Source organism: Heterocephalus glaber, unplaced genomic scaffold, assembly GCF_053883595.1.
Source record: "Heterocephalus glaber isolate CG9 unplaced genomic scaffold, H.glaber_assembly_v1.0 deba00001428, whole genome shotgun sequence".
NCBI lineage: Eukaryota > Metazoa > Chordata > Mammalia > Rodentia > Bathyergidae > Heterocephalus > Heterocephalus glaber.
The window spans coordinates 12,555,796-12,581,724 of NW_028258293.1; the positions used below are offsets into that span (position 1 = coordinate 12,555,796).

Genomic DNA, 25,929 nt, shown 5'->3' on the forward strand with positions numbered 1-25,929 from the left:
GGGCTGTCCCAGGACGAACAGAGCCTGTCTGCAGCCAAGGCCAGCCCTGAAGGAGCCGACAGCTGGGAGAAGTCTGCTAATGTATCCTCTATAGCTGGGAAACAGTCCTTTCTTGAAGCGATCTGGGTATCAGTTCCAGGTCCCCTTCAAAAGGTTCTGAATTCACCACACACTCCTGTGTTGTCAACTACTGATGCCCTCTGTGTGATGGTTATTTACAGAGCTGGGTGGCAAGCTTTACTTTGTGCTTTTGAAGCTGCTGCCAAGGCTGTCTTCGCAATGCCTTTGATTTTACTGCAACCAGAGATCACCTTTTGTTGGCGAGTTTTTTTTAACTTTTGGACAGGAAGTAGGGTTTATTGGTGGGTGTAATTAAGGAGGTAAACCACAGTGCAAGCCCTCATGAGAGTAGGGCCTGGCCTGCCACTTGGCCAGGGGACAGCTACTGGGGATGTATTTGACCTTACAGCCATCCTGGACAACCTGTTTCTCAGTCATTTTATCTTCAAGTTCATTTGCATCTAATTTAGTAAAGGCCCCATTCTTTGCAATGTGTTCTTCTGGTGGCCAGGGGATTTGAGCTTGGCCCTGTCTAGGGCCTCAGTTATGTGCTCCTTGTTTTGCAGCCAAGTGCAAATGGCCATGATGACTTGGCCAGTGTGAACGCCAGCCACTGCACCCTGGAGCTTTCTGAAAGTACCTTGCATACCTGTCTAGACACTAAATTGGCTGTAGCCACCAGAAGAGTAAGCCTTTCATGATTTCAGGCTTCATGTGAAGTGGTCATTTGAGGGAAGATAAAATTAGAGACAGGATGCTTACCATTCACGACAGAAGGCAATTTATTTCCTCATAAACTAGTAGTAGTACTTTGCAAGTAGGATCTTCTTCCAGGTATGACTTTTATTTTTCCTGGGATTCAACTCACACCGGGGAGAAGCCAGAACCTACAGACATCTGAAATAATGGCAAAAGCTGTCTGTGGTAGTGTGTGTCTATAATCCCAGCTACTTGGGAGACTGAGGCATTAGGATCACAGGTTCTAGGCCAGCCTGGGTAATTTAGTGAGACCCTGTCTCAAAGGGGAGGGGCGAGTCGTCACAGGTGGGACAATTTGAAGAGTCTAGGGTTCGGAAAGCAATTGGAATAGGTACCATGGTTTCAAGATTTACATGTGTACCAGAGACACTGGCCTGTTCTCGTCTTCTTTCTCAAAGCGGGGTAAGGGCTTTTAAAGAAACCGAATTTCTGATCAGGGAGGGTGATAAATAACAATTACGAATGTGATGGTGTCTTAGCCCTTTTCGCGGGGCGGAGCGGGGCAGGGCGGGGCAGGGTAGGGAGGCGATGGAATGAGGGAAATCCCTTTTGGGCGGACCCGCAGGTCGGCTGGACTCCGGGCAGCAGGGGGCGCTGTGGCCGTAGCAGCACAGCGGGCGCCAGGCCCTTGGGCGCGAAGAGGCCCCTCGCTTCCTTCTCGGCTTCCGGCGCAGCTCGGGAGCGTTGGGAGCGCGCGGTCATGGACCGTAACCCGTCGCCGCCGACCCCGAGTCGGGAGGATGAGGATACGGAGGTGGCCGGGGGAGACTGCATCGGGAGCACGGTCTACAGCAAGCACTGGCTCTTCGGTGTCCTCAGCGGGCTCATCCAGGTGTGCAAACCGGCGCCGCTCGGGGGCGCCTCACGCAGCATAGCTGAATGGCGGGGACGTTGGACCGCTTGCGGTGGTCGTGTCCCACTTTTGCCAATTCTCCCAAAGTACCGCCGCGGAAATACATTGTTTGAGTTTTGCACCCCAATCCCACTGCTATTTCTGGTATTTATGGGCCAGGCCTAATTTATATATGTCATAGACTTACGTTGTAATAAAATAAGTGCCGAGTGTGGAATCGTGCAGCTCTGATTATTCAAGACTTGACTCCACCCCCCCACCCCCCCCCCCCGCCTTGTGCATGACTTTGATCGCATCACCTAACCACTCATGGCTTCCGTTTCTCTCGGCAGTTTTTATAGAATAGAATGATAATACCGATAATATTGTATGTACGGTTTTTGTGCGGATTAAATGAGACTAGAATGATCCTAGAGTGCTTAGCATGGTGTTTGTTTATAGGAGGCTCTCAGCAAACGTTTTTTTTTTTCTCTCATTGCCTTCACTGATTTCCCTGCTTCCGGTTTCTGTCCTGTCCATTTTCTCCACAACTGGCAGAATAACAGTTTTTTTTTGTTTTGTTTTGTTTTTAAGCTGTTGATATTTCTCTTAGTTCCTCCTGTCTGTACAAGTATTTTTCTTAGAGTGGTATCCAGGGCTCTTAATCTTTCCAGCCTCATCTGCCCATGACACTGTGTTCTAGCAAAAAAACCACTTTTCAACATTCCCAGACATGGTAGGCACTTCTTAACTCTGACCTCTTGTGTTTAAGTTTGAATGCTGTTCTCTTTTTCACATGACAAAGTTTTATTCTCTTTACAAGATTTAACTCTAAAATAACACCTTCTAAATAAAGTGACCCCCCCCCCTTCTTCCAGGAATAAATCATTGGTCCATCATTTTTGCTACAACTCTGTTCACAATTCAGTTGATCCACTTAGTCTTTTTGGTTGTGCCTGTTGGTTTACATATCTTTCCCCCACTAATTCTAAACTGCTTGAAAGGAAGGGATTGTAGCTTATTTATCCTCGAATTTCAGTACCTAGTAGTAGTACTTCATGGATGTTGAATAAATAGATCTACCCAAGAAACTGATTTTTTAAAAATAATTTTTTTGCAAGAAAAGATACTTTGAGGATAAACTCTTTGTGACTTCTAAATGATTATGGAGTACATTACTTGGGGAAGTACTGTGGCCAATTTTTATTCTCTCTTTAATTCATATTTTTGAAGATTGTTACACCTGAAAACACCAAATCCAACTCAGATGATGAGGAGCAGGTGATGGAGCTTGATGAAGAAATGGAGAATGAAATTTGCAAAGTATGGGATATGTCAATGGATCAGGTATGAGGCTGGAAGTGAAATTCTGAAGTAATTCTAGGGTACAAAGGTGGCTAGTAGATTTCTTTTTTTTTAAAAAAGGCCAGTCTTTCAAGGAAAAGACTGTAACTCATTTGTGGTACAGGGGGTGAAGTACCAGGAGCTGTACATGCTTAAATTTTGTTTCTGAAGGTATATGCCTTTTTGTCCTGTGAATGTCAAGAGTGTGCTCATACACACTGAGACAGCATGACATTACTAGGCAGTGTAATTTTATGGGACTACTGTCGTATATGAAGTCTGTCATTGCTCAAAGCCTCATTTCGTGGCTTGTGACTATGTTTTACAATGCACATCACCACTCCCCACAGCTAACTGATTTAGTTTTTGTATCCCACATTCCTGGACCAGATTTGGCCCGATTTGGGTTTTGTGTCCACCTCAAATTCACTCACCTGTGTTGTGTGCCCCTGTTTGGTAGACAGCAAACTTGAGGAAGAAGTTTTGAGGCTTTTGGAGTTACATTGTGATCAGAATTTTTTTTTTTTCTGTTGAAGATTTTGTAACCACAAGTTCTGATTTTTGGATGTGACCCAGCAATAATTCTTAGCCATTTCCTTTATCATGTTTTAAGTTCTTGGAGGATATGAATTGTGAGTTTCATTCGTTTCCCCCTTATCCCTAGCTTCTGACATAATACCTAGCAATCAGCAAATGTGTTTGAATAAGTTATGGAGACTTCCTGGTTAGTAAACAGTCTATTAAGTAAATATCATTTTTGTTTATAGGATGTGGCTTTATTTCTCCAAGAATTTAATGCTCCTGACATATTTATGGGAGTACTGGCCAAATCTAAGTGTCCTCGATTAAGAGTAAGTATGTACATTTCATTTTTCTCAGTGTGATTTTCCTTTTGGCTATAAGTCAATAGATTAGCAGATGTTTATTGAACATTACTAGGTAATGCACTACTTGTGTTATAAGAGTTACATCAGGGAGATAAATACTTTCGTTTAAAACTGTGAGAATCAGATGGTCATAACTGTATTGTGTTGCTCATATGTGATAAAACAGGGAACAGTCCCTTGACCTCTTATTTCTCAGTTTTTCCTTTCTTTGCTCACAAAATTGTCTGTTTCTTAAAAACCATTCTAAACTTAGCCTGCTACCTAAGATTTCCACAGCCTGAATCTAAGTCATTTTTGCGGCATAAAATCACCCCAACGTGGTCCTCCTAGTTTAGCTGAATCTGTGTACATCCCATCTAATCTACTTACTGTGGTTGCCATTCTCTATGTGTCTCCCACCCTCTCTCAGGGTCCACATCTCTTACTCAGGGTGGTATTTTTTTCTCACACCTTCCCAGATAAGTAAGATCTTAGTGGTTATTGCTGATAGTAAACTCCCAAGAACAGTAAATAAAGACTAAATGAGATCCTTATTTATGTACTGTGAGTTGTCCTGTGCTTTATTTTCATTTAAATTGCTGTGTGCTGTGCATATGAAGGGTAATTAGTAACATCTGTTGAATAATTGTAATTATGAATAACTGCTGTTTACTGAGTGTTTGGTTTTATTGCTCTTATGAGGAATACTTTATAGATGAAAGAACTGAGTATCAGGTTAAGATACGTATTCAAGGTCACACAGCAAAGTGGGGCTGGGGTGTCAGCCTGGGCCTGACTCCAGTATTACACAATACTGTATTGCTTTTTTTTCTCTGAGATAATAAAGTGTAGAATTCTGTGTTACATTTTCACAAATTGAATGTTGAACTGAAATTTTTATCTAGTAGAATGCTCCACCTAAATTGAGTGAGGAGGATCCAGTTTTTCTTGGATTCTTACATTAAGATATGGCAGTTTTGTGATTTTTATTTTCCTCCCAAGGAAAATAGTAAGACAGAAAATATATATTTTCTTCTTAAATATATCGACTCATGGTTACTACTTAAAGAACTAAACTTATGTCAGGAATGGTGCCTTTTAGGAAGTAGTCATACTGTTGAATATGTCTCCTGGTCATGCCTATAGCAGTGATTCTCAGCCTCGGCTCCCCATTAGAGTCACCTGGGACACTGGGCTCTTAAACTTCAGCATGACCCACATCACTGACTGCTGAGCCCACTTGCAGAGGTTCTGATCCCAATGGCTAGGAGCAGGGTCCAGGGTTTATAACCCCAAGTGCGATTGCATGCTAGTGCTGACTGGGGCCATGCTGGTGGAAGCTTCGTCTCAGTGAACTTTAAAAGTCCTGACTTGAGCCATAGTTCACGCATGAGAGTTTGTGCAGTTTTTTGAAGTTTCCTGAGGTACTTGGTCTTTGATGGGAAGTGCAGTTACTCCCTTTTTTGTCTGTAAGGAAAGTGTATATATTTCTTTTCTGCCCCTATTCTCTTTTGGTCCTTCCCCAACATTTGACACCCCCCCACACACATATTTTATTGGAACTCTACTGCTGGAGCTTTTAAACTACCTTCCTTTCTGGTCTCTGAACCCTGCAGTCCCTTCACTGTCACTTTCATCAGCTATTTTCTTTCTTCCTGTACTCTGAATATGGACTCTTTCAAAAAAGGTGCAGAATCTGATTCCTTGTTTTCTTTACATTCATTTCCTTAGTGAGCTCCTCTACTCTTTACACTGTTGAGGTGCAGCTTTGTGCCTGTACGATTAGAGCTTCATCTTGTCTTCTGGTTACTGGTGCCACATCTCCAACTTCCTTCAGGCATTTGCTACTTGCATGCTGTATTGTCCAGTCCCAGATTCCATGTATCCTGACTCAGTGATTCTCACACTCACCTGATCATAAAAATCACTCATGTGCTTGGTAAACAAGTAGCTTCCCAGTCTTTACCATAGAAATTCTGGTTGAGTAGATCTAGGATGGAACTGGACATTGGTGTCGTTAACAAGCTCCATGGGTGATTCTTAGGTTCCAGTAAGTTGGGAAACACTGCACTTGTTTGAACTCTGTGTTCTTTATACTCTTTCTTCAGTTTTCCTGGGGGACCAGTGTCTCTGAGTAGGAGAATGAGGCCATTTGAAACCTAGAAGTCAGTTTCAACTGCTTTCTACCTTCATCTTCTTCCAGAGCCTTCCTCAGCTTCATCCTTTTCGGTGCCTGCCACTACCACCGTTAGCCATCGCAGCCCTCATCTTCTTGGGTCTTGATTACTGAGGTGCATTAAGGTACCTTGGTTACATGTTCAGGCTCTGGATCTGTATTTCCTAGATGGAGATCTTAGGCTAGTTGTTTAACTCCTTGCGCTTTAGTTTCCTCATCTGAAAAATGGGAATGGTAACATACCTACCTCACAAGTTGTATGGAATGATACATGGAGAATAGAGTAGTACCTGGTTGTAAGAAATGCTAATAAGCATTAACTGTTATTATTGTGGTAGATTCTTAATGTCTTTCAGTCTTTTTTCACTATAATGTTTATGCATTTTGTTGCTAGAATAATCTTCCTAAATTACTGATTCAGTATGTTATCTCCCCTCTTGAGAACCCTCATACCTCCAGATAATCTCCTCAGTTAAGTCTAAACACTTCAACGTGGCACTCAAAGCATTTAACCCTGACCCTTTTTGCCTACTGTATTTATCTTGTGCTGCTTTCCCACTTTGTGCTACAACCAGGGTGCTTTCTTTATTAGCCGTGTATGTATTAGCCATATGCATTATTCCCTTAGGACTCATTTCATCTCTAAAATTTCTGTTTTTTTCTTTCTTTTGTGTGTCTTTTGTTTCTCCTCAAATGCCACGAACTTGTCAGGTTGCCTGCACCCTAACTTCTCTATCCCGCCTCCTGTTCTCCACCCTAATTTGGCTTAGTGAAAGTTTTTAAGTTACTATTTTTGTATATGTGTCTTTCACTTCAGAGCCATGGTGACCTGTGAAATTTAATTTGACAGGAAATCTGTGTGGGAATTTTAGGTAATATGGCCTGTTTCCAGGAGATATGTGTGTCCCTCAGCAATGATAAAAATCTTGGGTAAGTCTTACTACACATTAATAATTATATTTAAATTAGGTTCATATTTCATACCCCCAAGGAAGCCATAATAATTGGAGAGATGGAAAAGTATGAAATGTAGTGTTTCCTTTGTCTCTATAAGTACTCTCCAGGAACTTCATTTTGTGTTGATGGTGGCTTGGGGCTGCTACACTATATATGGCATGACTCAGGATTTACAGCTGTTTCTTGAGTTGCACCTGTTTTCATGAGTTGAATCATCAATAGGTGGTGAGCAGTTACGGGAAGAATATGTGGGACCAAACTTGGAGATGGGGACAGGTAACCAGAGAGCAAAACAGTTTAGGCATAGGGAATCCAAGGACTCATAGAACTAGTGTCTGGGAAACTAGATTAGTAAATGGTGTCACTCTGAGAGCTTTGACTTAGATCAAGGAATAACATTTGCCAACGGACTACTAGATAAAGGGTTGCCTCTGTGACTGTAAGGCTTTCATACTTCTGCTTAGAGCTAGTTCTCTTCTATGAGCAGGAAAGTTTTGGGCAGAGAGTTTTTTAACCCTGGTGGTTACCATAGGAGGTCTGAGAACACCCTGAAATTACATGCAAAATTTGATGGGTGTATTCATTTTCTAGGCAGCGGGTTCATGACTGTTAATCAGAATCTCAAAGAAATTTGTACCCAAAATAGGTTAAGGAAAGTGGTCTCAGCTGTGCTTCTCAGAGCCGGAGTCATAAGAGTTTATTACACAATTCAAGTACCTGGACCTCTAAAAGAGAGGTACTTAACCTCTTGTAGGTGTGGAGAGACTCTAAGGTCCTAGTTCAAGGTATTTATTCCTCAGTAATTTACAGTCATTCATGGACTTTGTTTGGTCTCTAGTGTTCCCTATCAAAAATCTGTTAATGCTGCTGGGGATTTAGCTCAGTGGTTTTGCTGCCTGCTGCACAAGTGCAAGGACCCAAGTTCAATCCCCGGTACCACAAACAAAAATCTGTTAATGAAAATAATGTTAACAAATTTTGTGAATTCAATTAATGCATATCTTAAAATATAGTACAATTTGCAGCACTAATGAAATATAAACGTATACAATTACTTTAGAACAGCTGGGCATTTGGGCATTATCCAGTCAATTTGGAAGATACGTATATGCTGTGACCCAGCAGTGTACTTCATAGGTACATAGTAAGAGAAACTGTGTATATGTACTGCAGGGTACACACACACGCACCCCATCAGCAGCAGCATAATCATCATCTTCCTCATCATCATTATTTTGTGGTGGTGGCATTTGAATGTAGTGTCTTTATGTATGCTAGGCAAGTGCTCTACCACTGAACTACACCCTCACCATCCCTTATATAAATATTTTTATAGGTGTATTGCTTGAAATGGCCCAAAATTGTAGTCCAGCCAAATGTCAATCAACGGTAGCCTGAAAAAGGAAGTTGTGTTGTATTCATGCAATGGGATATTCTGCAGCAATGAATCAAAGAACAATACAGTGGGTCCTATGTATATGATATTGAGCAAAAAAAACTAAGACTCAAGAATGTATATACATGTATTGAAACATCCCCCTGTACCCTGTAAATATGTACAATTATTGTATGTCACTTAAAAACAGAAAAGATGTTTTAAGAAAACAATAGAGGGGATTTAGCTCAGCGGTTCCGCCGCCTGCCTCGCAAGTGGAGTCCCGAGTTTGATCCCAGGTACAAAAAAAAAGAAAAGAAAACAATAGAGTATAATTTCTTTCATATAAAGTTCAAAAGCAAAGCCAAAAATATGTATAAAATAAAACTAGAAAGCGAAGAAAGGAAATGGTTTCTGGGAAAGTCAAGATGACCTTTTCTAGGTGAGAAAAATTGTGATTTGGAATGGGACACATTCCATAGGAATTACATTACGTAGGAGCTATGGATAAGCAGCACTGTTCTGTTTCTTAGAAACATGAGTGTTTGCTTTGTCATTATTCATTGATAAACATCTCTGCATATATGCTTTATCTAATAATGAAAGTATTTTAAAAATTAGTTGAAACTCTGGTGTTTGAAAGGAGAGATGTGAAGCACATGGGTTACCTGTTTTGTTTCGTAGGCAAGTGTTATTGCACTGTTTATATGATTCAGATCCACCTACTCTGCTGGAGACAAGCAGGTATGCTGGGCTTTTTTGTGGATTCTTTAATATCACCCAAAAAAGAATCTAGGCAAATAAATTCTTGAATTTCCTGTAGGTTTTTTTTTTTTTTTTGAATAATTTATTGAACTGAAATGCCATATAGTGACTTCCATTTATTTTGATGCATCCTTTCCCCATGGTAATTAGAGGATTTTCATGCCAAGATGAGTATTTCATAAATATTTGGCCATTTGGGGATACATCTGCACAATACCTCACATCTTTCAGCAAGAAAAACACTGAAGAGCAAAGACCTGACACAGCTAACTAGGTGCACTGAGAATCTGCCCCAAATATTTATTTCTCTGAGGTGAAGGCACCACACACCTGTTCAATTAAGAAAACCGTCCTTACAACACAGACCAGCTTTTTATTTTTAAGTAGACCCTAAAACCCTTGGCCACTAATGAGGTGCTGAATGGCAGAGCTACGTCCCCTGCTTATGCCATGTTCATCGGGGGCAGGTTCCAGCAGCTCAGGCTCCTTCCCTTTGGCTCTCACAGAGTGTGCTTCTCTGGGTGGGGCAGGCTGGTGAACCCAGGCCTTTCTCTTTGGCTTCCTTCTTTTTCTGGTTGTTTTCCTTGACATGTTTCTGGAAGCTATCTCGACTCTGATTGTTTAATGTGCTCAATACACACATTAATCCTCTTGGCAAGTATCTTGCCCTTGCTTCTTCACAGCAATGCCAACGGCATGCTGGGTAACCTGGTAGACTCTTCTAGTTCGGCCATGGTAACATCTGTGTGGCCTTGCTTTCTGAACAGTACCCATTCCTTTAATGTCTACAGTATCACCATCACCCTTTTTGTAGATTCACATGTATGTGGCCAAAGGAACAACCTCATGTTTTCTAAAAGGTCTAGAGAATATGTACTGAGTTCTCCTCCTTTTTCCCTTTGTGTTCGTCATTTTGGAAAATTACTGGAGGATGCTACTTCTGTCTGAAAGGCTCCTATACTTTCTTTCTGTGTGTATGAAACAGGGTTTCACTATGTTGTTCATCCTGACCTTCAACTCGCTATGCAGCCTAGGCTGGCCTCGAACTTATGGCAGTCCTCCTGCCTCAGCCTCCAGAGTGCTGGGATTACAGGCATGAGCCACCATGCTTGGATCCTATAGTGTTTTAAAAATTCTTTTTGTTTCATATGGTTGACAAAATCATATATAAAGTGTATATCATGTTTTGAGATAGATACATATTGTCTGACATGATTACTACAATCAAGCTAATTGACATAGCCATTATCTTACATACTTACAGCATTTCCTGATTTCTTCCACTTAGAAACATTTTATAATAGCACAAGAAAAAAAAAACAACCTCATAAACCAAAAGAAAAATGTGGTCAGCATCTTACTCCCAGAGATAGATTATCTCTACACATTAGTGTACTTTGAAAATAAAAAATTGGCAGTGCTATATATGCTGTTTTGTTACTTGCTGTTTCACTGAACAGAGTGTAGGGGACACCTTTTCACATCAATAAATCTATGTTAGTGTCACGATCTCTTAATAACTTTTCTCTCATTTCTCCAATTAACACCCCCCCACCCCCCACCCCCCGCCTTTAGAAGCTAGATATTAAGCTCATGTTTATCATGTAGGTTGTTGCTTACTTGCCTTTCCCAGACAGAAGTGGCCAGTGTCTGGGTGGAAAGGACCCGGGAATATCCAGCTATTTATGATAGCATTTGTTTCATCATGTCAAGTTCAACAAATGGTAAGTCACCATGTAATCTAAAAAATGCTTTAGATTATATTTGTTAGGAAACCGTGTAACTATTTCTTTCTTTTTTTTTTTCCCCTCTTAACTATTTCTGGAAGTCATTTTTTAAAAAAGGCTAATGCAAGAGAAGATAGTTTGATTCAAGCTATAAAATTTATTCTCAAATTCTCAGGACACTGATAAATCTGCCACTTAAAAATGAAGAAAGATAATCAAATTTAAACATGGGATAAATAAATCACCTTTAGAATAAGTATTGCTTTGGCAAGATTAGGCTTTCTTGCTGTAGCTTTAGGAATTTTGCTTAGCCTGGGTGCTATAAACGTTTTGTTTCTTATTTTAATGCCTCTTTTATTCTCTGCAGTTGACTTGCTGGTGAAGGTAGGGGAGGTTGTGGATAAGCTCTTTGATTTGGATGAGAAACTAATGTTGGAATGGATTAGAAATGGGGCTGCTCCACCTCTGGACCAACCTAAGGAAGATTCTGAAGAGCAGCCTGTGTTTAAGATTGTGCCCTGTGTACTTGAAGCTGCCAAACAAGTACGGTAGGTGAGCTCTTTTTTGTCAGATTTTCTGGAAAAATCTGATGCTAGAAATATAAGTATAAGGTCTTAGTTTCCTTTTGACAGGTTTATTTAGATTTGATTTACTACTAATATTTGTGGTGACAGTATTTTACTCTGCAAGAATAATGGTTCAAAGTACTTGTTCTAATATCGTTTGGTTACCTGTGATTGTTCAGCATTAATTGTAGTCACTGTCTTAACACCGTTGCGATTTTATGTAATTTAAATCAAAGAGAAATATTTTCTTGTGTTTTATTTTACATTGAACATTTAACAACTTCAAGTAATATTGGATATCTTTAGTTTTCTGGCTCCTTGTATATAAGGGGTTATTGAAATAGGCAATGAATGTTTAAATTTAAAAAACATATGAAAGGAAAAGACACATTGCCATTAATCCCCCTTAATATACTTTCTCTCACTTTGAACATGCTTATCTTATTGTTCTTGCCACTTTCTGCAGCAGTTCTGGAAGTCCTCTTTGATGACTGTCTTTATGAGGTGATCAAACAGTGCCAAGCGCTATAGAATGGAAAGGCAGGCTTGTAAAAACATTTACAAGCTTGAATTTGGCTCTGTGACTTTTGGCTCTCCCTCAGAGTTTGTGTTTGAAGCAAGGGGGAGCATTTTGATAGGGATTAATGGCAGGGTGTCTTTTACTGTACTAATTTTTAAAGATAGGTAAACATTCACCATATTTTTCAATCAGATTTACATATACTCTGATTGGGATAGGTGATTGATTTGGGGCTTTGATTTCTTTCCATGAGAGATTACTAGTTCTTATGGTTCATTGGAGTAATTTATTAATAGAAAATTAATATTTGCATTAATCTGTTTAATGGTTAATAGTACATTCCTAGGGGCCAGGGATTTAGCTCAGTGGCTTTGCCGCCTGCTGTGCAAGTGCAAGGACCCAAGTTCGATCCCCGGTACCAAAAAAACAATAGTACATTCCTAGTGCTTAATATGCCACATTAAAAGCTATTAATTTTATGTCCTTTATCAAGTGAGGATGAAACTTTTCATCTTTTCTGCAAAATTCTTTAGTAGTCTGAAGGAATAAATGATGCAATTATTATCCCATTTGGATCATGAGGAAGGCATGGGAAGGCTATTACTGACTCTTTCCTATTCCACTCTTTTCCCAACACCAGTCATCCTTCGAGGCATGTTCCTGACTTTTTCTGGGATCTCATTCATGGCATTCCTGTTCCTCTCACCTGACAACTGGCACATTCTTGTACCTGAATTTCCTCCTTTTACACTCGTTTCTTCCAAGCCTAGACTTCAGAGCTCTCTTTGAAAAGGGCACACCATCTCACTTTCATGCTTTGGACTTCTCAGTTGCTTTCCTCAGGATATGGTCCAAATTTTTTTTAAAAACATGCGTTAGAAAGCCCTGCACAATGTCTTTCTGTCCTTGTTCCTTGTACTCTGTTTTAGCCGTGTAGTTTCCTTCTTCAGCTGACCTGAGCTCTCATGCTTCCCAGCCTTTGCACAGTATGTCTCCTCTACCTCAAACACATCTTTGCTTCTTCAAGTTTCCATGTAAGCATTATTTCTCTAAGTTACCTTCCCAGACTCTCCAGACTAAGTCTTCCTGCTTTACTGTCTTTTTGAACCTAACTTCCAGTGTTAAATTCATTTCACTTTATTATAATTACCCCTTTAATTAATTATCTTCTTTCCTTTTAGATAGTAAACTTTATGAACGTAAGGGTAACATTTCACACGTCTGTTGTCCCAGCCCCTAACATAGTGCCTGAAAATAGTGGATACTTAAACATTTGTCAAACCACCGTTCTAATTATTCACTATCTTTTCACCTAATTGAAGAACCAACCTTTTGAGTTTCTGAGAGTACCAAGTACTGATCAGAAGAGTTATACTTTCATGGTGGTAGTGTTCTCAGTTAGGGAACTAAGTTAATTTTAGTTTTAAGAGCATCAGTATTGTCAGTGCTTAGTGCAGTGGGCCTTACTTTCATACTATAAAAGACTGAAGTTATTTTTTGACTGTTCAAGTAAACCACAATGATAAGTATTGTCTAGAAGGTTTGTGGATTATTGTTTTTGTGGGACACAACTAAAAATAATTTTTGCTTTTTGTCCTATGTGTGATTACGATAATAATATATAGTACTAAGGTTTTTTTTCTTTACTGTTCTCCCTATTGCAGTGTAAGCGCTAATGAGGAGTCATTTTGTTCTGTTTCTCGCCTTTTTTTTTTGTGGATTGAATCCAGGACCTTGGCACTGAGTTACATCTGTAGCCTTTTTTATATATTGTTGTTTGTTTGTTTGTTTTCATTTTAAGACAGGGTCTCACTTAATTGCCCAGGCTGGATTTGAACTTTTCAGCCATCCTGCCTCAGCCTCCCAGTGTGCTGGGATTACAGATGTGTGCCAATCAGACCCAGCTATTCTGTTTCCCTTTTAATTCTCAGCAACTAAGGCAGTGGCTAGCGCAGGGTGATAAGTATTTGTTGAATGAATGAATGATTGCAATTCCCTAGACAGTAAAGTTATTGATTCAGTGCCTTTGCTTTTTGTGTTTAGTTCTGAAAACCCAGAAGGGCTTGATGTTTACATGCATATCTTACAGCTGCTTACCACAGTGGATGACGGAATTCAAGCAATTGGTAAGATGCTCATTGGGATGCACTGCGGTTACTCATTTCATCGTTTGCAATTTTTAAATTTCATTTTGCTATTTTAAAATTTCTACTTTGTTTATAATCTTTATTAAGTACAGTGTCCTGATACTTGGAAAGACACTTGGAATTTACTTTTTGACCTGGTCTGCCATGAATTCTGCCAATCTGATGACCCGCCCATCATCCTCCAAGAACAGAAAACGGTGTTGGCCTCTGTGTTTTCAGTGTTGTCGGCCATGTATGCTTCACAGGCTGAACAGGAATATCTAAAAGTAGAAAAAGGCAAGCATCATTTCTGCTCACCAACTTCAGTTGGACCTTATCAGATTTTAAAGTCGAGTCCATATGTGTTCTTCATTTGGTTTCTTTCTCCCATATTTTTCCCAATTAAAAAAAAAATTCTTTTATCCCTCTAATTACAAAAGTATTATGTGCTCAATACAAAAAATTATAAAATTTATAAAAGGCATTAAAGCATTAATTTATAAAAGGCTGGGAGTGTGTGTAGCTCAGGGATAGAGCATGTGCAAGGACCTGAATTAATCCCCAGTATGAAAAAGAAGGAAAAGAAAAAGACATCAAGGAACTAGTGCTTGTAATCCCCTCATCCAGAGATAATGACCATACACCCATGTGCATATACATTTTTTTAGGTCCTGCTTTTTAAGCCAACATTTTTCACGTGTGAATATTCTCCTTTGTAAACACATGTTCTTTCATAGTTGTTTCTGTGGCTACAGTTGAATCTCTGATCATCTAGAATGTATTCTGTGTCAAGTGTGAGATAGATTTCAATTTTTTTCAAGATGATTACTACTAAGTTGTCTAAGCATCATTTAATGAATAATCCAACTTCATCATTACTACTTTCTAAATTCTGTGTATTCTCTCCAGTTCCATTGCTATATTTATTTATTGTAATTATAGTCTATTAGTTACTAAGGTTTTATTTTTAAAAATGTATTCTTATTAATACATATTAATTGTATAAAATACTGGGTATCAATACATTTTCCTATATGCATATAACATTTTGATTATGCCCATCCCCTTTTTTGCTCTCTTACATCGTCCCACCTCCTAACCCCTTCCCCTTGCCTAATCATAGTCTTCCCTTCTGCTCTCATATCACTTTTGAAGCTACATGTTTGTAGTATGTAATGATTACATTCGTCTGGGGGAGGTGGTACATAGAAATATCGCACCCTGATTTTTGTTGTTCTCTACCCCTCCAGTCCCTCCCTGCTCTTTCCAACTCTTGATCCCCTTCTCATTTCCAAATCTCTATTTTTGCTTTTTTTACCCCCTTCAATTTGCTTTTTTCCCCAATCCCATTTTCCTTTCTTCCCTCCTCCCTCCCTCAATCTCTTGTTCCTTTTCCCATTTGAAAAAGATCTGTTTTCCATTGTCTTTTCTTTTGCTTCTTATTTGTATTTTGGGTTTCTCATATAAGGGAAACCATGCGGTATTTGAGCTTTTGTGTCCGATTTATTTCACTTAATATTGTGGTCTCAAAGTGCATCCATTTTCCTATGAATGCTGCCAGTTTATTGTTCCTTATGGAAGAGTAGTACTCTATTGTGTATAAATAAATACCACATTCTCTTTGCCCATTCATCTGTTGATAGGCATATAGGCCATTTCTGAGACTTAGCTATTATAAATTGTGCTGCTACAAACATGAATATGTATGTATCACTGTAATATAATGACTTTAACTGGGAAAATACCTGGAAGATAAATATCTGGGTCAAATGGAATTTCTATTTTTAGTTTTTGAGGAATCTCCATACTGATTTCCATAGTGGTTTTACTAGTTTACATTCCCACCAATAATGTAGAAGTGTTCCTTTTTCCCCCTGAAGTCTTGTTAACATTTGTTATTACAGTGGACCCTCAAGTTATGACTGGCCCGACATACAAACAACTTGGGTTAATTAGGTTAATGGAAGATTCATCTGCCTCTTGTTATCTATAGTGTGTACCCAGATAAACATCCAGATCTCAGCTGTGTTGACTTACAACCTACTGGAGTTGCAACTAGCCCTCAGGAACCGATCAAGTTTGTAAGTCAGGTCCACTGTATTTGATTTCTTGATGATGGCTGTTCTTTTTGAAGGACGATGATATTTAAGTATTGTTTTAATTTGCATTTCTCTAATGGTCAGCAGTATACATTTTTTCTTGGCCATTTGTACCTCTTCTTCTGAGAAGGGTCTATTCATTTTTGTTACCCATTTTTTGATTGGGTCTTTTATTTTTTGGAGTGTCTTATTCTTTTGAATTCTTTTTATATTCTAGATGTTAGTCCTCTGTATAAGGAGTAGTTGGTAAAAATTTTATCCCACTCTGTAAGTTGTCTTTTTACTCTGTTGATTGTTTCCTTTGCTATGCAGAAGTTTTTTAAACTTTATGTGATCCCATTTGTTGATTCTTGGTATTATTTCTTATGTCATTGGGGTTCTGTTCAGAAAGTCCTTGCATATGCCTATCTCTTCAAGAGTTTTACCTGTTTTATCTTCCAGCAGATTAAGTGTTTCTGTTTTTAGCATTTACGTCTCTGATCCATTTTGATTTTAGTTTAGTACCCAGTGAGATAAATGGGTCTAGACTCAATGATCTGCATATGGATATCCAATTTTCTCAGCACCATTTATTAAAGAGGCTGTCTTTCTCCAGTGCATGTTTTTGGTCCCTTTGTCAAAGACCAAATAGCTAAATGTTCCTGAGGTTGTTTCTTCTTCCTTAATTCTCTTTTATTGATCTGCATGTTTTCATGGTCAGTACCATGCTGTTTTTATCACTGTAGCTTTGTAATACAACTTCAGATCTGGAATTGTGATGCTTCCTGCTTTGCTTTTGTTACCTAGAATTGCTTTTGCCATTCTGGATCTCTTCTAGTTCCTTACGAATTTTTGGATTGTTTTCTCTAGATATGTGAGGAATGCTGTTGGTATTTTGATTAGGATTGTGTTAAATCTGTACATCAATTTTGGATGTCATTTTGACTGTATTGGTTTTTTTGTGTGTGTGATCTTTCCAGTTTCTGATGTCTTCTTTTATCTCCTTTTTCAGAGTGATGTAATTTCACTGTAGAGATTTTTCACTTCTTTGCTTAGATTAATTTGTAGGTATGAATTTTTCTTGATGTTTTTGTTAATGGTATTTTCCTAATTTCTCAGTGAGTTCATTATTAGTGTGTAGGAACACTATTGATTTTTGTGTGTTGATTTTGTATCGTGCTATATTGCTTAATTTAGTTATTAATTCTAGGAGTCTTTTGGTGGAGTTTTTTGGGTCTTCTAAGTAAAGGATCGTGTCATTTCCAAATAATGGTACTTTGACTTCATTCTTTCTTATAGGTATCCCTTTTATTTCTTTCTTGCTCCTGAACAAGAGTGGTGATAGTGGACACACATTCTTGTCTTGTTCCTACTTTCAGAAGGAAAGCTTTCAGTTTCTCCCCCATTTAATATGATATTGGCTTTGGTTTTTATCAGGTTGAGGTAAGATCCTTTTGTTCCAGTTTTTTTCAGGATTTTTATTATAAATGGATGTTGGATTTTGTCAAAGGCTCTTTCTGCATCTGTTGAGATGATCATGAGATTTTTGTCCTTCTGTTTATCTGGCGGATTATATTTATTGATTTGCGAATGTTGAACCATCTTTCCATCCCTGGAATGCATCCTACTTGGTCATGGTGTATGATCTTTTTTGTGATTTATTGCATTCTATTTGCCAGTGACTTGTTGAGGATTTTTGTGTCTATATTCATTAGATTGGCCTGTAGTTCTCTTTTTTGCCTGGATCCTTATCTAGTTATCAGGATACCAGGATCTTATCCATTATCAGAATAATGCTAGCTTCCAAGAATGACTTTGGGAGTGCTCCTTCCCTTTTCAGTTTCATTAAAGAGTTTGAAGAATATTGGTGTTAGGTCTTTCTTGAAATTCATTGAATCCATCAGGTCCTCAGCTTTTCTTTGTTGCTGGGGTTTTTTATTACTGCTTCAGTTTCATTGCCTGTTATTGGATTATTCAAGATGAAATGGATAAAGAAAATGTGGCATATATAAACAGTGGAGTGTTATTAGACCATAAAATTGTCATTTGCAGGAGAATGGATGGAGCTCGAGATCATCATGTTAAGTGAAATAAATGATTCAGAAAGACAAGTATCCCTAATATACAAAACCTAAAAAGCTTCCATTGTTGGAATACTAGGAGGATATCTTTCTTTCTCTTTTTGTTTTTGGTACTGGGGATCGAACTCAGGACCTTGCGTTTGCAAGGCAGGTGGCAGAACCACTGAGCTAAATCCCTGGCCTCAGGAACGTATCTTTCTTGATGTTGAGGAACTGAGTGTTCTTTGCTGCCATGCTCCCCACATCACTAATACTTCATGTACAGGTTTTGTGGTTGGGCAGAAAGTGTAAAGATGCTCCTTTAACTCCAGTACCTGACTACCTCTCCTCCTTGCCCTACCCTGTGCCTTGAGTAGCAGCTTAGCAGAGTTAGGGATAGGGTGAGCAAGAGTGAAGAGGCTGCAGTAGACAGGTCTATGCAACCCATGGCGAAATCATGGAGCAGGAGTTGGGCTTAGAGTCAAATTGATGATAATACAAGCGAGAGGGTGGGGTGGTAAGGGCAGGTAATGGAGGATAGATATAACCAAAATATATGCAGGTATCAAAGTAAAACATAGTAATAAAAAATACAAAAAAAATTCATAAGAGGAAAGGGGTAAATTCAAGGGGAACATAATAAAGCAGCCAGGCAAGTAGGTGATCTGAGAAGATGACACTGAGTTGAGAAATTAAAGATAAGATTTCCCTGGCTGCTAATTTTTTTTTTTTTTTTGGTACTGGGGATCGAACTCAGGACCTTCCGCTTTTGAGGCAGTCGTGGTACCACTGAGCTAAATCCCCAGCCCAGGTTGCTAATTTTTAAAAAAATGTAATTTCCATGTACTATTATGTAGATGATTTAAGTTTGGATGAGAAGTTAATTTTTTCAAATTAATGTACTTAATTCAATGCTACAGAAAACTTTCTTTTTCCTTGGTGTTAAAATTATTAAGCAGAAATGGTAAAATGAGAATCAGTGATTGAGTCTGAGATAGCATTTAGCTGTTCATGCTACAGTAAATTTTGAATTTGAATTTTGTTTTTATATAATTTTTTACAGGATAATTAAAATTGACTGCTCAGTCTTTTTTAAAATCAGACTAAATTTTTTTGTTTTACCTAATAAGGCATAACATTTAAAAGCTTCTCCTAGGATATTTTTGATAGCTAAAGCTACAATTAAGATTCTTCTCTCTGTGGCCTGTGGCCTGCAAGGCTCTGCCCGATATGGCTCTTGCCCACCCTGTAACCTCATCTGGTGCCACCCTCCCCTTGCTCCCTAGGCTGGGCCACTCTGACCTCCTTTTTGTCTTTCAGAGCTTCCCTGGTGTTTCCTTTGCCCGAGGTGTTTTCCTGGGCCTTCTGCACTGTTGACATTTATTATCCTTTGGTTCTCTGTCACCTCTTCAGAGACCCTCCCTTGCTGAGCTGCTTGATTAGATTTTCCTCTTATTTCCTTTATAAAATTCACCAAAATCCAAAACAGTCTATTTTAATTTACTTACTATTTGGAAGTACTGTATAAATAAATAAGCCTCTTAAAGGGTGATTGCCTACCACTTTATCAGTAGCACCAAAATGCAGTGTATAGCATGAGTTGATTCTGAATGGATGAATGAATGAAAAACCGAGCTCTACTGATTTCATGCCTCTTGATTTTTGTACAGTAGATCTTCCTCTAATTGACAGTCTGATTCGGGTGTTAGAAAATGTGGAACATTGTCAGAAGAAGCCAGAGAACTCAACAGAGTCTAACACAGAAGAAACTCAAAAGTCTGATTTAACCCAAGAGGACTTCCACTTGAAAATTTTAAAGGATATTTCATGTGAATTTCTTTCTAATATTTTGCAGGCATTAACAAAGGTAGGAAAGAAGTATTGGTGGTTTCTTTAGCAGAAAAAAGTATGGTGACTTAACGCTCTAAACTTTATTATTGCTACTTTTTTTTGTAGTGCAGGGCCTTGGGCATAAACTAGGCAAGCAGTCTACCACAAGCTACATCCCCAGCTCTGCTATTATTTTTTCAATATATTACTTTGAGGAAATAAAAAAGTTTTATCAATTTGTAACCTTAGAATAGCAACTGATGTACTTTAGCATATTTATATATGCATTTTTATATATTTGTAATCTAGTATACAGTATATGGTTTTCAAAGGCTTTTGTAAGGTGTATTATACTTGATATTCTTAAGTACTTTTCCTTACTTTAGATGAATTCACTGAAAGCCAGATAATCAGTTTTCAAAATTTATGACAAACTTTTTCTTTTTTTTTTTTTTTTTTGGTACCAGGGATCAAACTCAGGACGTTGCGCTTGCGAAGCAGGTGGCGGCACCCCTGAGCTAAATCCCTGGCCCAATGACAAACTTTTTCTAAAGAATATTCTTCCTGAGTATGTTCAGTGATTACTAGCATATTCTTCCTTTGAACATACTCTTTTTTTTTTTTTAGTACCGGGGATTGAACTTGGGTCCTTGTGCTTACGCAGCAGGTGGCGAAACCACTGTGCTAAATCCCTGGCCCTGAACATACTCTTTCTGTTCAGATACTTAGAAGAATATGTTTATGAATATAACTATGATATATTCATACTCACTGATTTTCTTCAAGAAGGATATTTCTTTTTAAAAGTTTTTATTCTGCTGAATTGAGTTTATTTGGTTAGTTTTCCATATCTATATTTTTCAGATTTGGGTTATTTAGTGTTTTAGAAGTTATAACACTAGGTTTGACATTATAAATGTGCAGATAACTAAGGCATAAAGGCTGCATATTGCCAAAATGCTATTGACATGCACAAATGTTGCCTTTTCTTGACCCTTATTTTATATTAAGTTCAGCAGGTGATAAATTGTGCCTTATTTTGTTTCTTCTTTTTTTTTTTAGACAGAGTCTCACTATGCAGTTCAGCCTGGCCTTGAACTCACTATGTAGCCCAGGCTGCCCTTAAAATGCACAGTGATCCTCTTGCCTCAGCCTCCAGGGTGCTGAGATTACAGGCATGTGCACCACGCCTGGCATTTATGCCTTATTTTGATTTGCATTTTAAGTTACAGAAATCTAGCAAGAAGGTTGGGTGAGAATAAGCCAGGAATATATCATGACAATTCCTGCTTGTCATGTTTAGGGAATTTGAGTTTAATCTTGAGGAAACTGAGGAACTACTAAAGTCTTTTTAAACCTCAGATGATGTGCTCAGTTTAGAGGGATTACTCTAACAGCAATAGGAAGAATTGGAGGGGGTTGAAGCTGTAGGCCAGGGACCAACCAGTGTCCCCTTAAGGTTGGTTAACTTCAGGAATAATCTGGAATTTGGTGACAGCCTAAATAACAAGTATGTGGAGAGAGGAGGAGTGGGATAAGGCAGAGGTTTAGCAGAATAGAATTGAATACTTAGAGGGAGGAGTCAGCAGCAGGAGAGAAGAAAAACGTCTTGGCCATGCGCAGGTGTTTGGTTTGTGCAGGAAAAGCCAAGGTAATGTCCTTCCCTAAAATACAGACTGCGGTGGAAAATATTTTTTATTTACATAAGCCTCTTAATGATGGTGGATTGAGTTTGGAACATTTCCAGTGCCTATCAGGTCAGTAATTGTATACACTGATTTGTATTTATTTATCAGATACACCTTTAGAAATTTTCCTTTTTGGACATTAGATTTTGTTTGTTTGTTTGTTTGTTTGTTTGTTTTAGGAAACTGTGGCTCAGGGACTAAAGGAAGGCCAGTTAAGCAAACAGAAATGTTCCTGTGCATTTCAAAATCTCCTTCCTTTCTATAACCCTGTGGTGAGTATGGGGAAACGTATAGAGGGCGGCATATCACAGTAAAATATTTTCAAGTAACGTCCCATGACTTGGTGCCCTGTTGGAAAGATGGCTGCTGGATAATTCATAATATTGGCCTGAGAGTAAAGAATCAACATGGAATTTATAGTACCCCTTTCTTTTCTGAAGTAGACAAAATATATGTTAAGCAAAAGTAAGATTCTTAGACATAGTAGGTTTTTATGGTTCTTCACTTGATCTTAGCCAAAAGGCCGAGAAGCGATTTTTTATGGTTCTTCAAATGACATCACATTACTGTTACTGGAGGCAACTTCAAAATAGGAACTTTGCCGGACAACAGTGTATTATGCACTGAGGGCATGAGGGCACGTGTTGGCAAGGAGGCTGGTAACACAACTCTCGTAGTGGGCCCTAAAGGGAAGCTTCAGGAGGATGAGTACTAGCTCAAGAGCGAAACAAAATGGTTCGAGGAGTCGCGTCCTTCATAATGTTGCAGGACTGTGCAGGAAGCGCTCAGGTTGTTATCTGGGGATCTGTCAGTGTGACTCTCAGGACTCTTTAGAAACCACAGACAGAGCAGCTTTATTGTCAGCAATCGGTATCTCAAATCACCTTTTCCTTCACTCTGTTTATTTGATTCTGTTGTTCGACTCAAAGGTGGAAGACTTTATTAAAATCCTGCATGAAGTGGATAAGGCCTTTGCTGATGACCTGGAGGAAAGCTTCCCGAGTTTGAAGGTTCAGACTTAACATCTGAGTTGGAATTTCTTCTGACCAAGAAGTAAACTGCTTTTGTAGAAGTTGAAATTGGTACATAGGAAATATTAGCTAAAACTTGTATTAGCGAGCCGGGTGTGGTGGTGCACACCTGTAATCCCAGCACTTGGGAGGCTGAGGCAGGAGGATTGTCATGAGTTGAAGGCCAGCCTGGACTACATAGTGAGTTCAAGGCCAGCCTGAACCATATCGTGATACCCTGCCTCAAAAAAAAAAAGCAAAAAAAGAAAAACTTGTATTAGACCATGGTTCTACTCACATCTTTTTTTCTCCCCTGGCTTAGCTTACTTTTGTCATTTGAATCTGGAGTTTCACCAGTATCAGTTCCCTCCCCTTTTTACATTGGTTATGGGTTACTCACCTTAAGTTGAAAGCAAAAATACAAGCTTATTGAGATTCTTTTTAGAATATTTGAGGAGTTGGTGAGGATTTTCTTTTTTTTTTTTTTTTTTGGTACTGGGGATTGAACTCAGGACCTTGGAGTTATGAGGCAGGCACGGTGCTGCTGAGCTAAATCCCCGGGCCCTGGTGAGGATTTTCTTGAGAACTCTTAATTTGTTTTTTGAGACAAAGTCTTGCTAAGTAGCCGTACTGACCTGGAACTCACTGTGTAATTCAGGCTGGCCTCAAACTCCTGATCTTCCTGCCTCAGCCATGCTATGTGAGATTTTCATGTTTGTATCTACTACAAGTGTATTCAGCTGCAGAACCAGAAAACTCTGCTATAGTAGAGTACCGCTACTGTAGAACCTACTGTAGCACTTACTACTAGTAGTGGAAAAACCCACTATAGTAGTTTAATCTGAGAGCGTTTGTATATTTTATGCAGTAAGAAGTCCGGAGGGGGCAGTCCAGACCTGAGAAGTGGCCGAGGGACCCTGTCTCCTCTCGTTTTCCCACGTGCCGTGCTATGTAGACCTTTATGTTCATGTTCATTGTTTTGTGGTTAAAGGGGCTGTCTTTGTCCACATTGAGGAAGGCAAAAGGTAAAGGGGCTTTCTCCTAGCAAGACTTAGCCTTTTTTGTTGGAAAAGGACAGCCCTCCATGGCTTTCTGTGTCACATGGCCATCCCTAGTTGTAAGTATTTAAAATCTAGTATTGTTTTTTCTTTTCTAGCCTCTGTAGGAGGGAAATGCAAAAAAGATGGGAGGCACGAATGACTTTTGGCTAGCCAATCCATGGTGTTGCCACAAGACGCAAATATGTCTTAGCCATTTTGTGAGTGTAATTTTTGTTGATTCCTTTCCAGGTTATTAGTAACCACTCAAAAGCAGTTATCACTGTTCAGTTACCCTTGTTACATTTCAGGCGTCTTCTGTGTTGTACATGTGAAGGTAGAGATGTTGACATTTTTATGAAAGGGCATTAGTGGAATTCTCTATTTTCAGCATAATTCTAATAGTTGAATTTCAGAAAATGATTTGCTTGAGCAAATTGAAATTTTTAAGATTAAGATTGAGAAGTTTAGTGACTTCTAATTGCTTACAAATTGTGCTGTACACAATTTCCCCCTTATAATGCTTCGTCATTCTTTATAATGCTTTCCAATGAAATGTAATCAGATAACCTATGAAATCAGGTGCATCTAGGAAAGCATCTAGTTGCATTATTTCAGATACTAAAAGTGAAATTTCTAATAGAGCTAAAGAAAATATCAGTTGTGAATAACAAAGCCAGCTTTGTAAACCCTTCCAAATTACTTCAGAATCTTTTTGGATTTAAAAGGCAAATGACATAAATTTGAATTTCTGGACTAAGCTCTCAGAAATTACATTTTTTGGAGTTTAAGAAGGAGACGTGTTCCCTTGCTTTTTTTAAATTTTTGGTACCGGGGATCGAACTCAGGATCTTGCGCTTCTGAGGCAGGCGCAGTGCCACTGAGCTAAATTCCTGGTCCTTTTTTTTTTTTTTTTGGCAGTACTGGTGTTTGAACCCTGGGTCATCACACATTGAGCTATATCCCCAACTTTTTATTCTTTATGCTGAGACAGGGTATTGCTAACTTTCCCAGGATGGACTGGAACTGTGATCCTCTTGCCTCAGCCTCTCAGAGTGCTAGGATTACAAGTGTGCTCCACTACACCTAGCTGCTTTGCCTTTTTAAAAGATATTTTGTCCTGCCACGTGTGGTAGTGCATTCCTGTAATCCCACCTACTCAAGAGGCTAAGGCAGGAGGATCACAAGTTCAAGGCCAGCCTGGACAACTTAGCAAGACCTAGTCCCAAAAGTGATTGGGGGTGTAGCTCAGTGTTTCTTGGGTTCAATCCCCAGTGCCCCCCCCCAAGGCATCTTGTCCCTTGTAGCAAACAGGATATTACTAAACTCTATTTTCTTGGTTGACCCATCCTTCTAGATTAAAAGAGCTTTTCTACCATCTTTAATGTTCTCCATTGTCCTGTTTGAATTACTTACCTTGATAACTTTAGCATATAAGTGGGAAAAAGTTTAAAAGCCACCTCTCAACATAGGTACTTTTTTTTTTTGGTACCCAGGATCAAACTTGGGACCTTGGGCTTACCAGGCAGGCGGCAGAACCACTGAGCTAAATCCCCAGCCCGGTACTTTTTTTTTTAATGAAGTGCAAACAGAAACCAGCCATAGGATTAAGAAACATCTTTTGCTTGGGGCTCAGTAAATCTTAAGTGAGCATGGTTTTCTGTTCTGTGGGCTATAGTGCTGGTGTTGAGTAAACTGAAGAGGAGGAATAGTGAGATTATGGAGCATCTTGCCATTTTAACTAGGTCTTTTATTTTTTAGGATGCTGCGTATTGAATCCAGGACCTTGCACATTCCAGTATTTTTCTTTTTGCTGATAATGTGAGATCTGGTCTAAGAGCTATTATTAAAAATAATGTATTTATATTGATGTGTTGGATTTGCTTCAAAATAATCTGGGGCAAGAGGAAGGAAATGGGATAAAGGAGGAGATGAAACTCAGCCATGATTTGGGGTTGCCAAAGTGGGGTGTTGATTAGATGGGCATCTGTTATTCTCTTCCCTCTATTTTTGTACATTTGAAGTTTCCTGCTAAAGTTTTTTAAAAGCGAATAAATTACACATGGTTTTGTACCTGAATTTAATTATGAATGATGCTTATTTCATGTATGTCTCAATAAAAGTCAAAACTATTTTAATAAGGTGAAATATGA

At 38.9% G+C, this 25,929-nt stretch overlaps 1 protein-coding gene across 18 annotated transcripts; it reads left to right on the forward strand.

The window, feature by feature from the left end:
- The first annotated feature begins 1,466 nt into the window (after nt 1–1,466).
- Saal1 (serum amyloid A like 1) lies at nt 1,467–25,855 on the forward strand. Of its 18 annotated transcripts, none has more exons than XR_205537.4 (14): nt 1,468–1,651; nt 2,885–2,998; nt 3,763–3,846; nt 6,888–6,967; nt 9,054–9,113; nt 10,743–10,858; nt 11,229–11,409; nt 13,991–14,073; nt 14,182–14,370; nt 19,882–20,078; nt 21,909–22,001; nt 22,659–22,811; nt 23,896–23,997; nt 25,538–25,855. XR_205537.4 is itself a non-coding variant. In XM_004851517.4 (13 exons), the coding sequence occupies exons 1-12, from the start codon at nt 1,520–1,522 to the stop codon at nt 22,749–22,751; spliced, it is 1,422 nt and encodes a 473-aa protein (XP_004851574.1). In that variant the 5' UTR covers nt 1,468–1,519; the 3' UTR covers nt 22,752–22,782; nt 23,896–25,855. The 18 variants fall into 18 exon arrangements, 10 of the variants coding, with proteins under 10 accessions (XP_087067713.1, XP_021119557.1, XP_004851574.1 ...); XR_002397207.2 differs by having other exon boundaries at nt 22,659–22,782; XR_015451438.1 differs by having other exon boundaries at nt 22,659–22,739.
- The last annotated feature ends 74 nt before the right edge of the window (nt 25,856–25,929 follow it).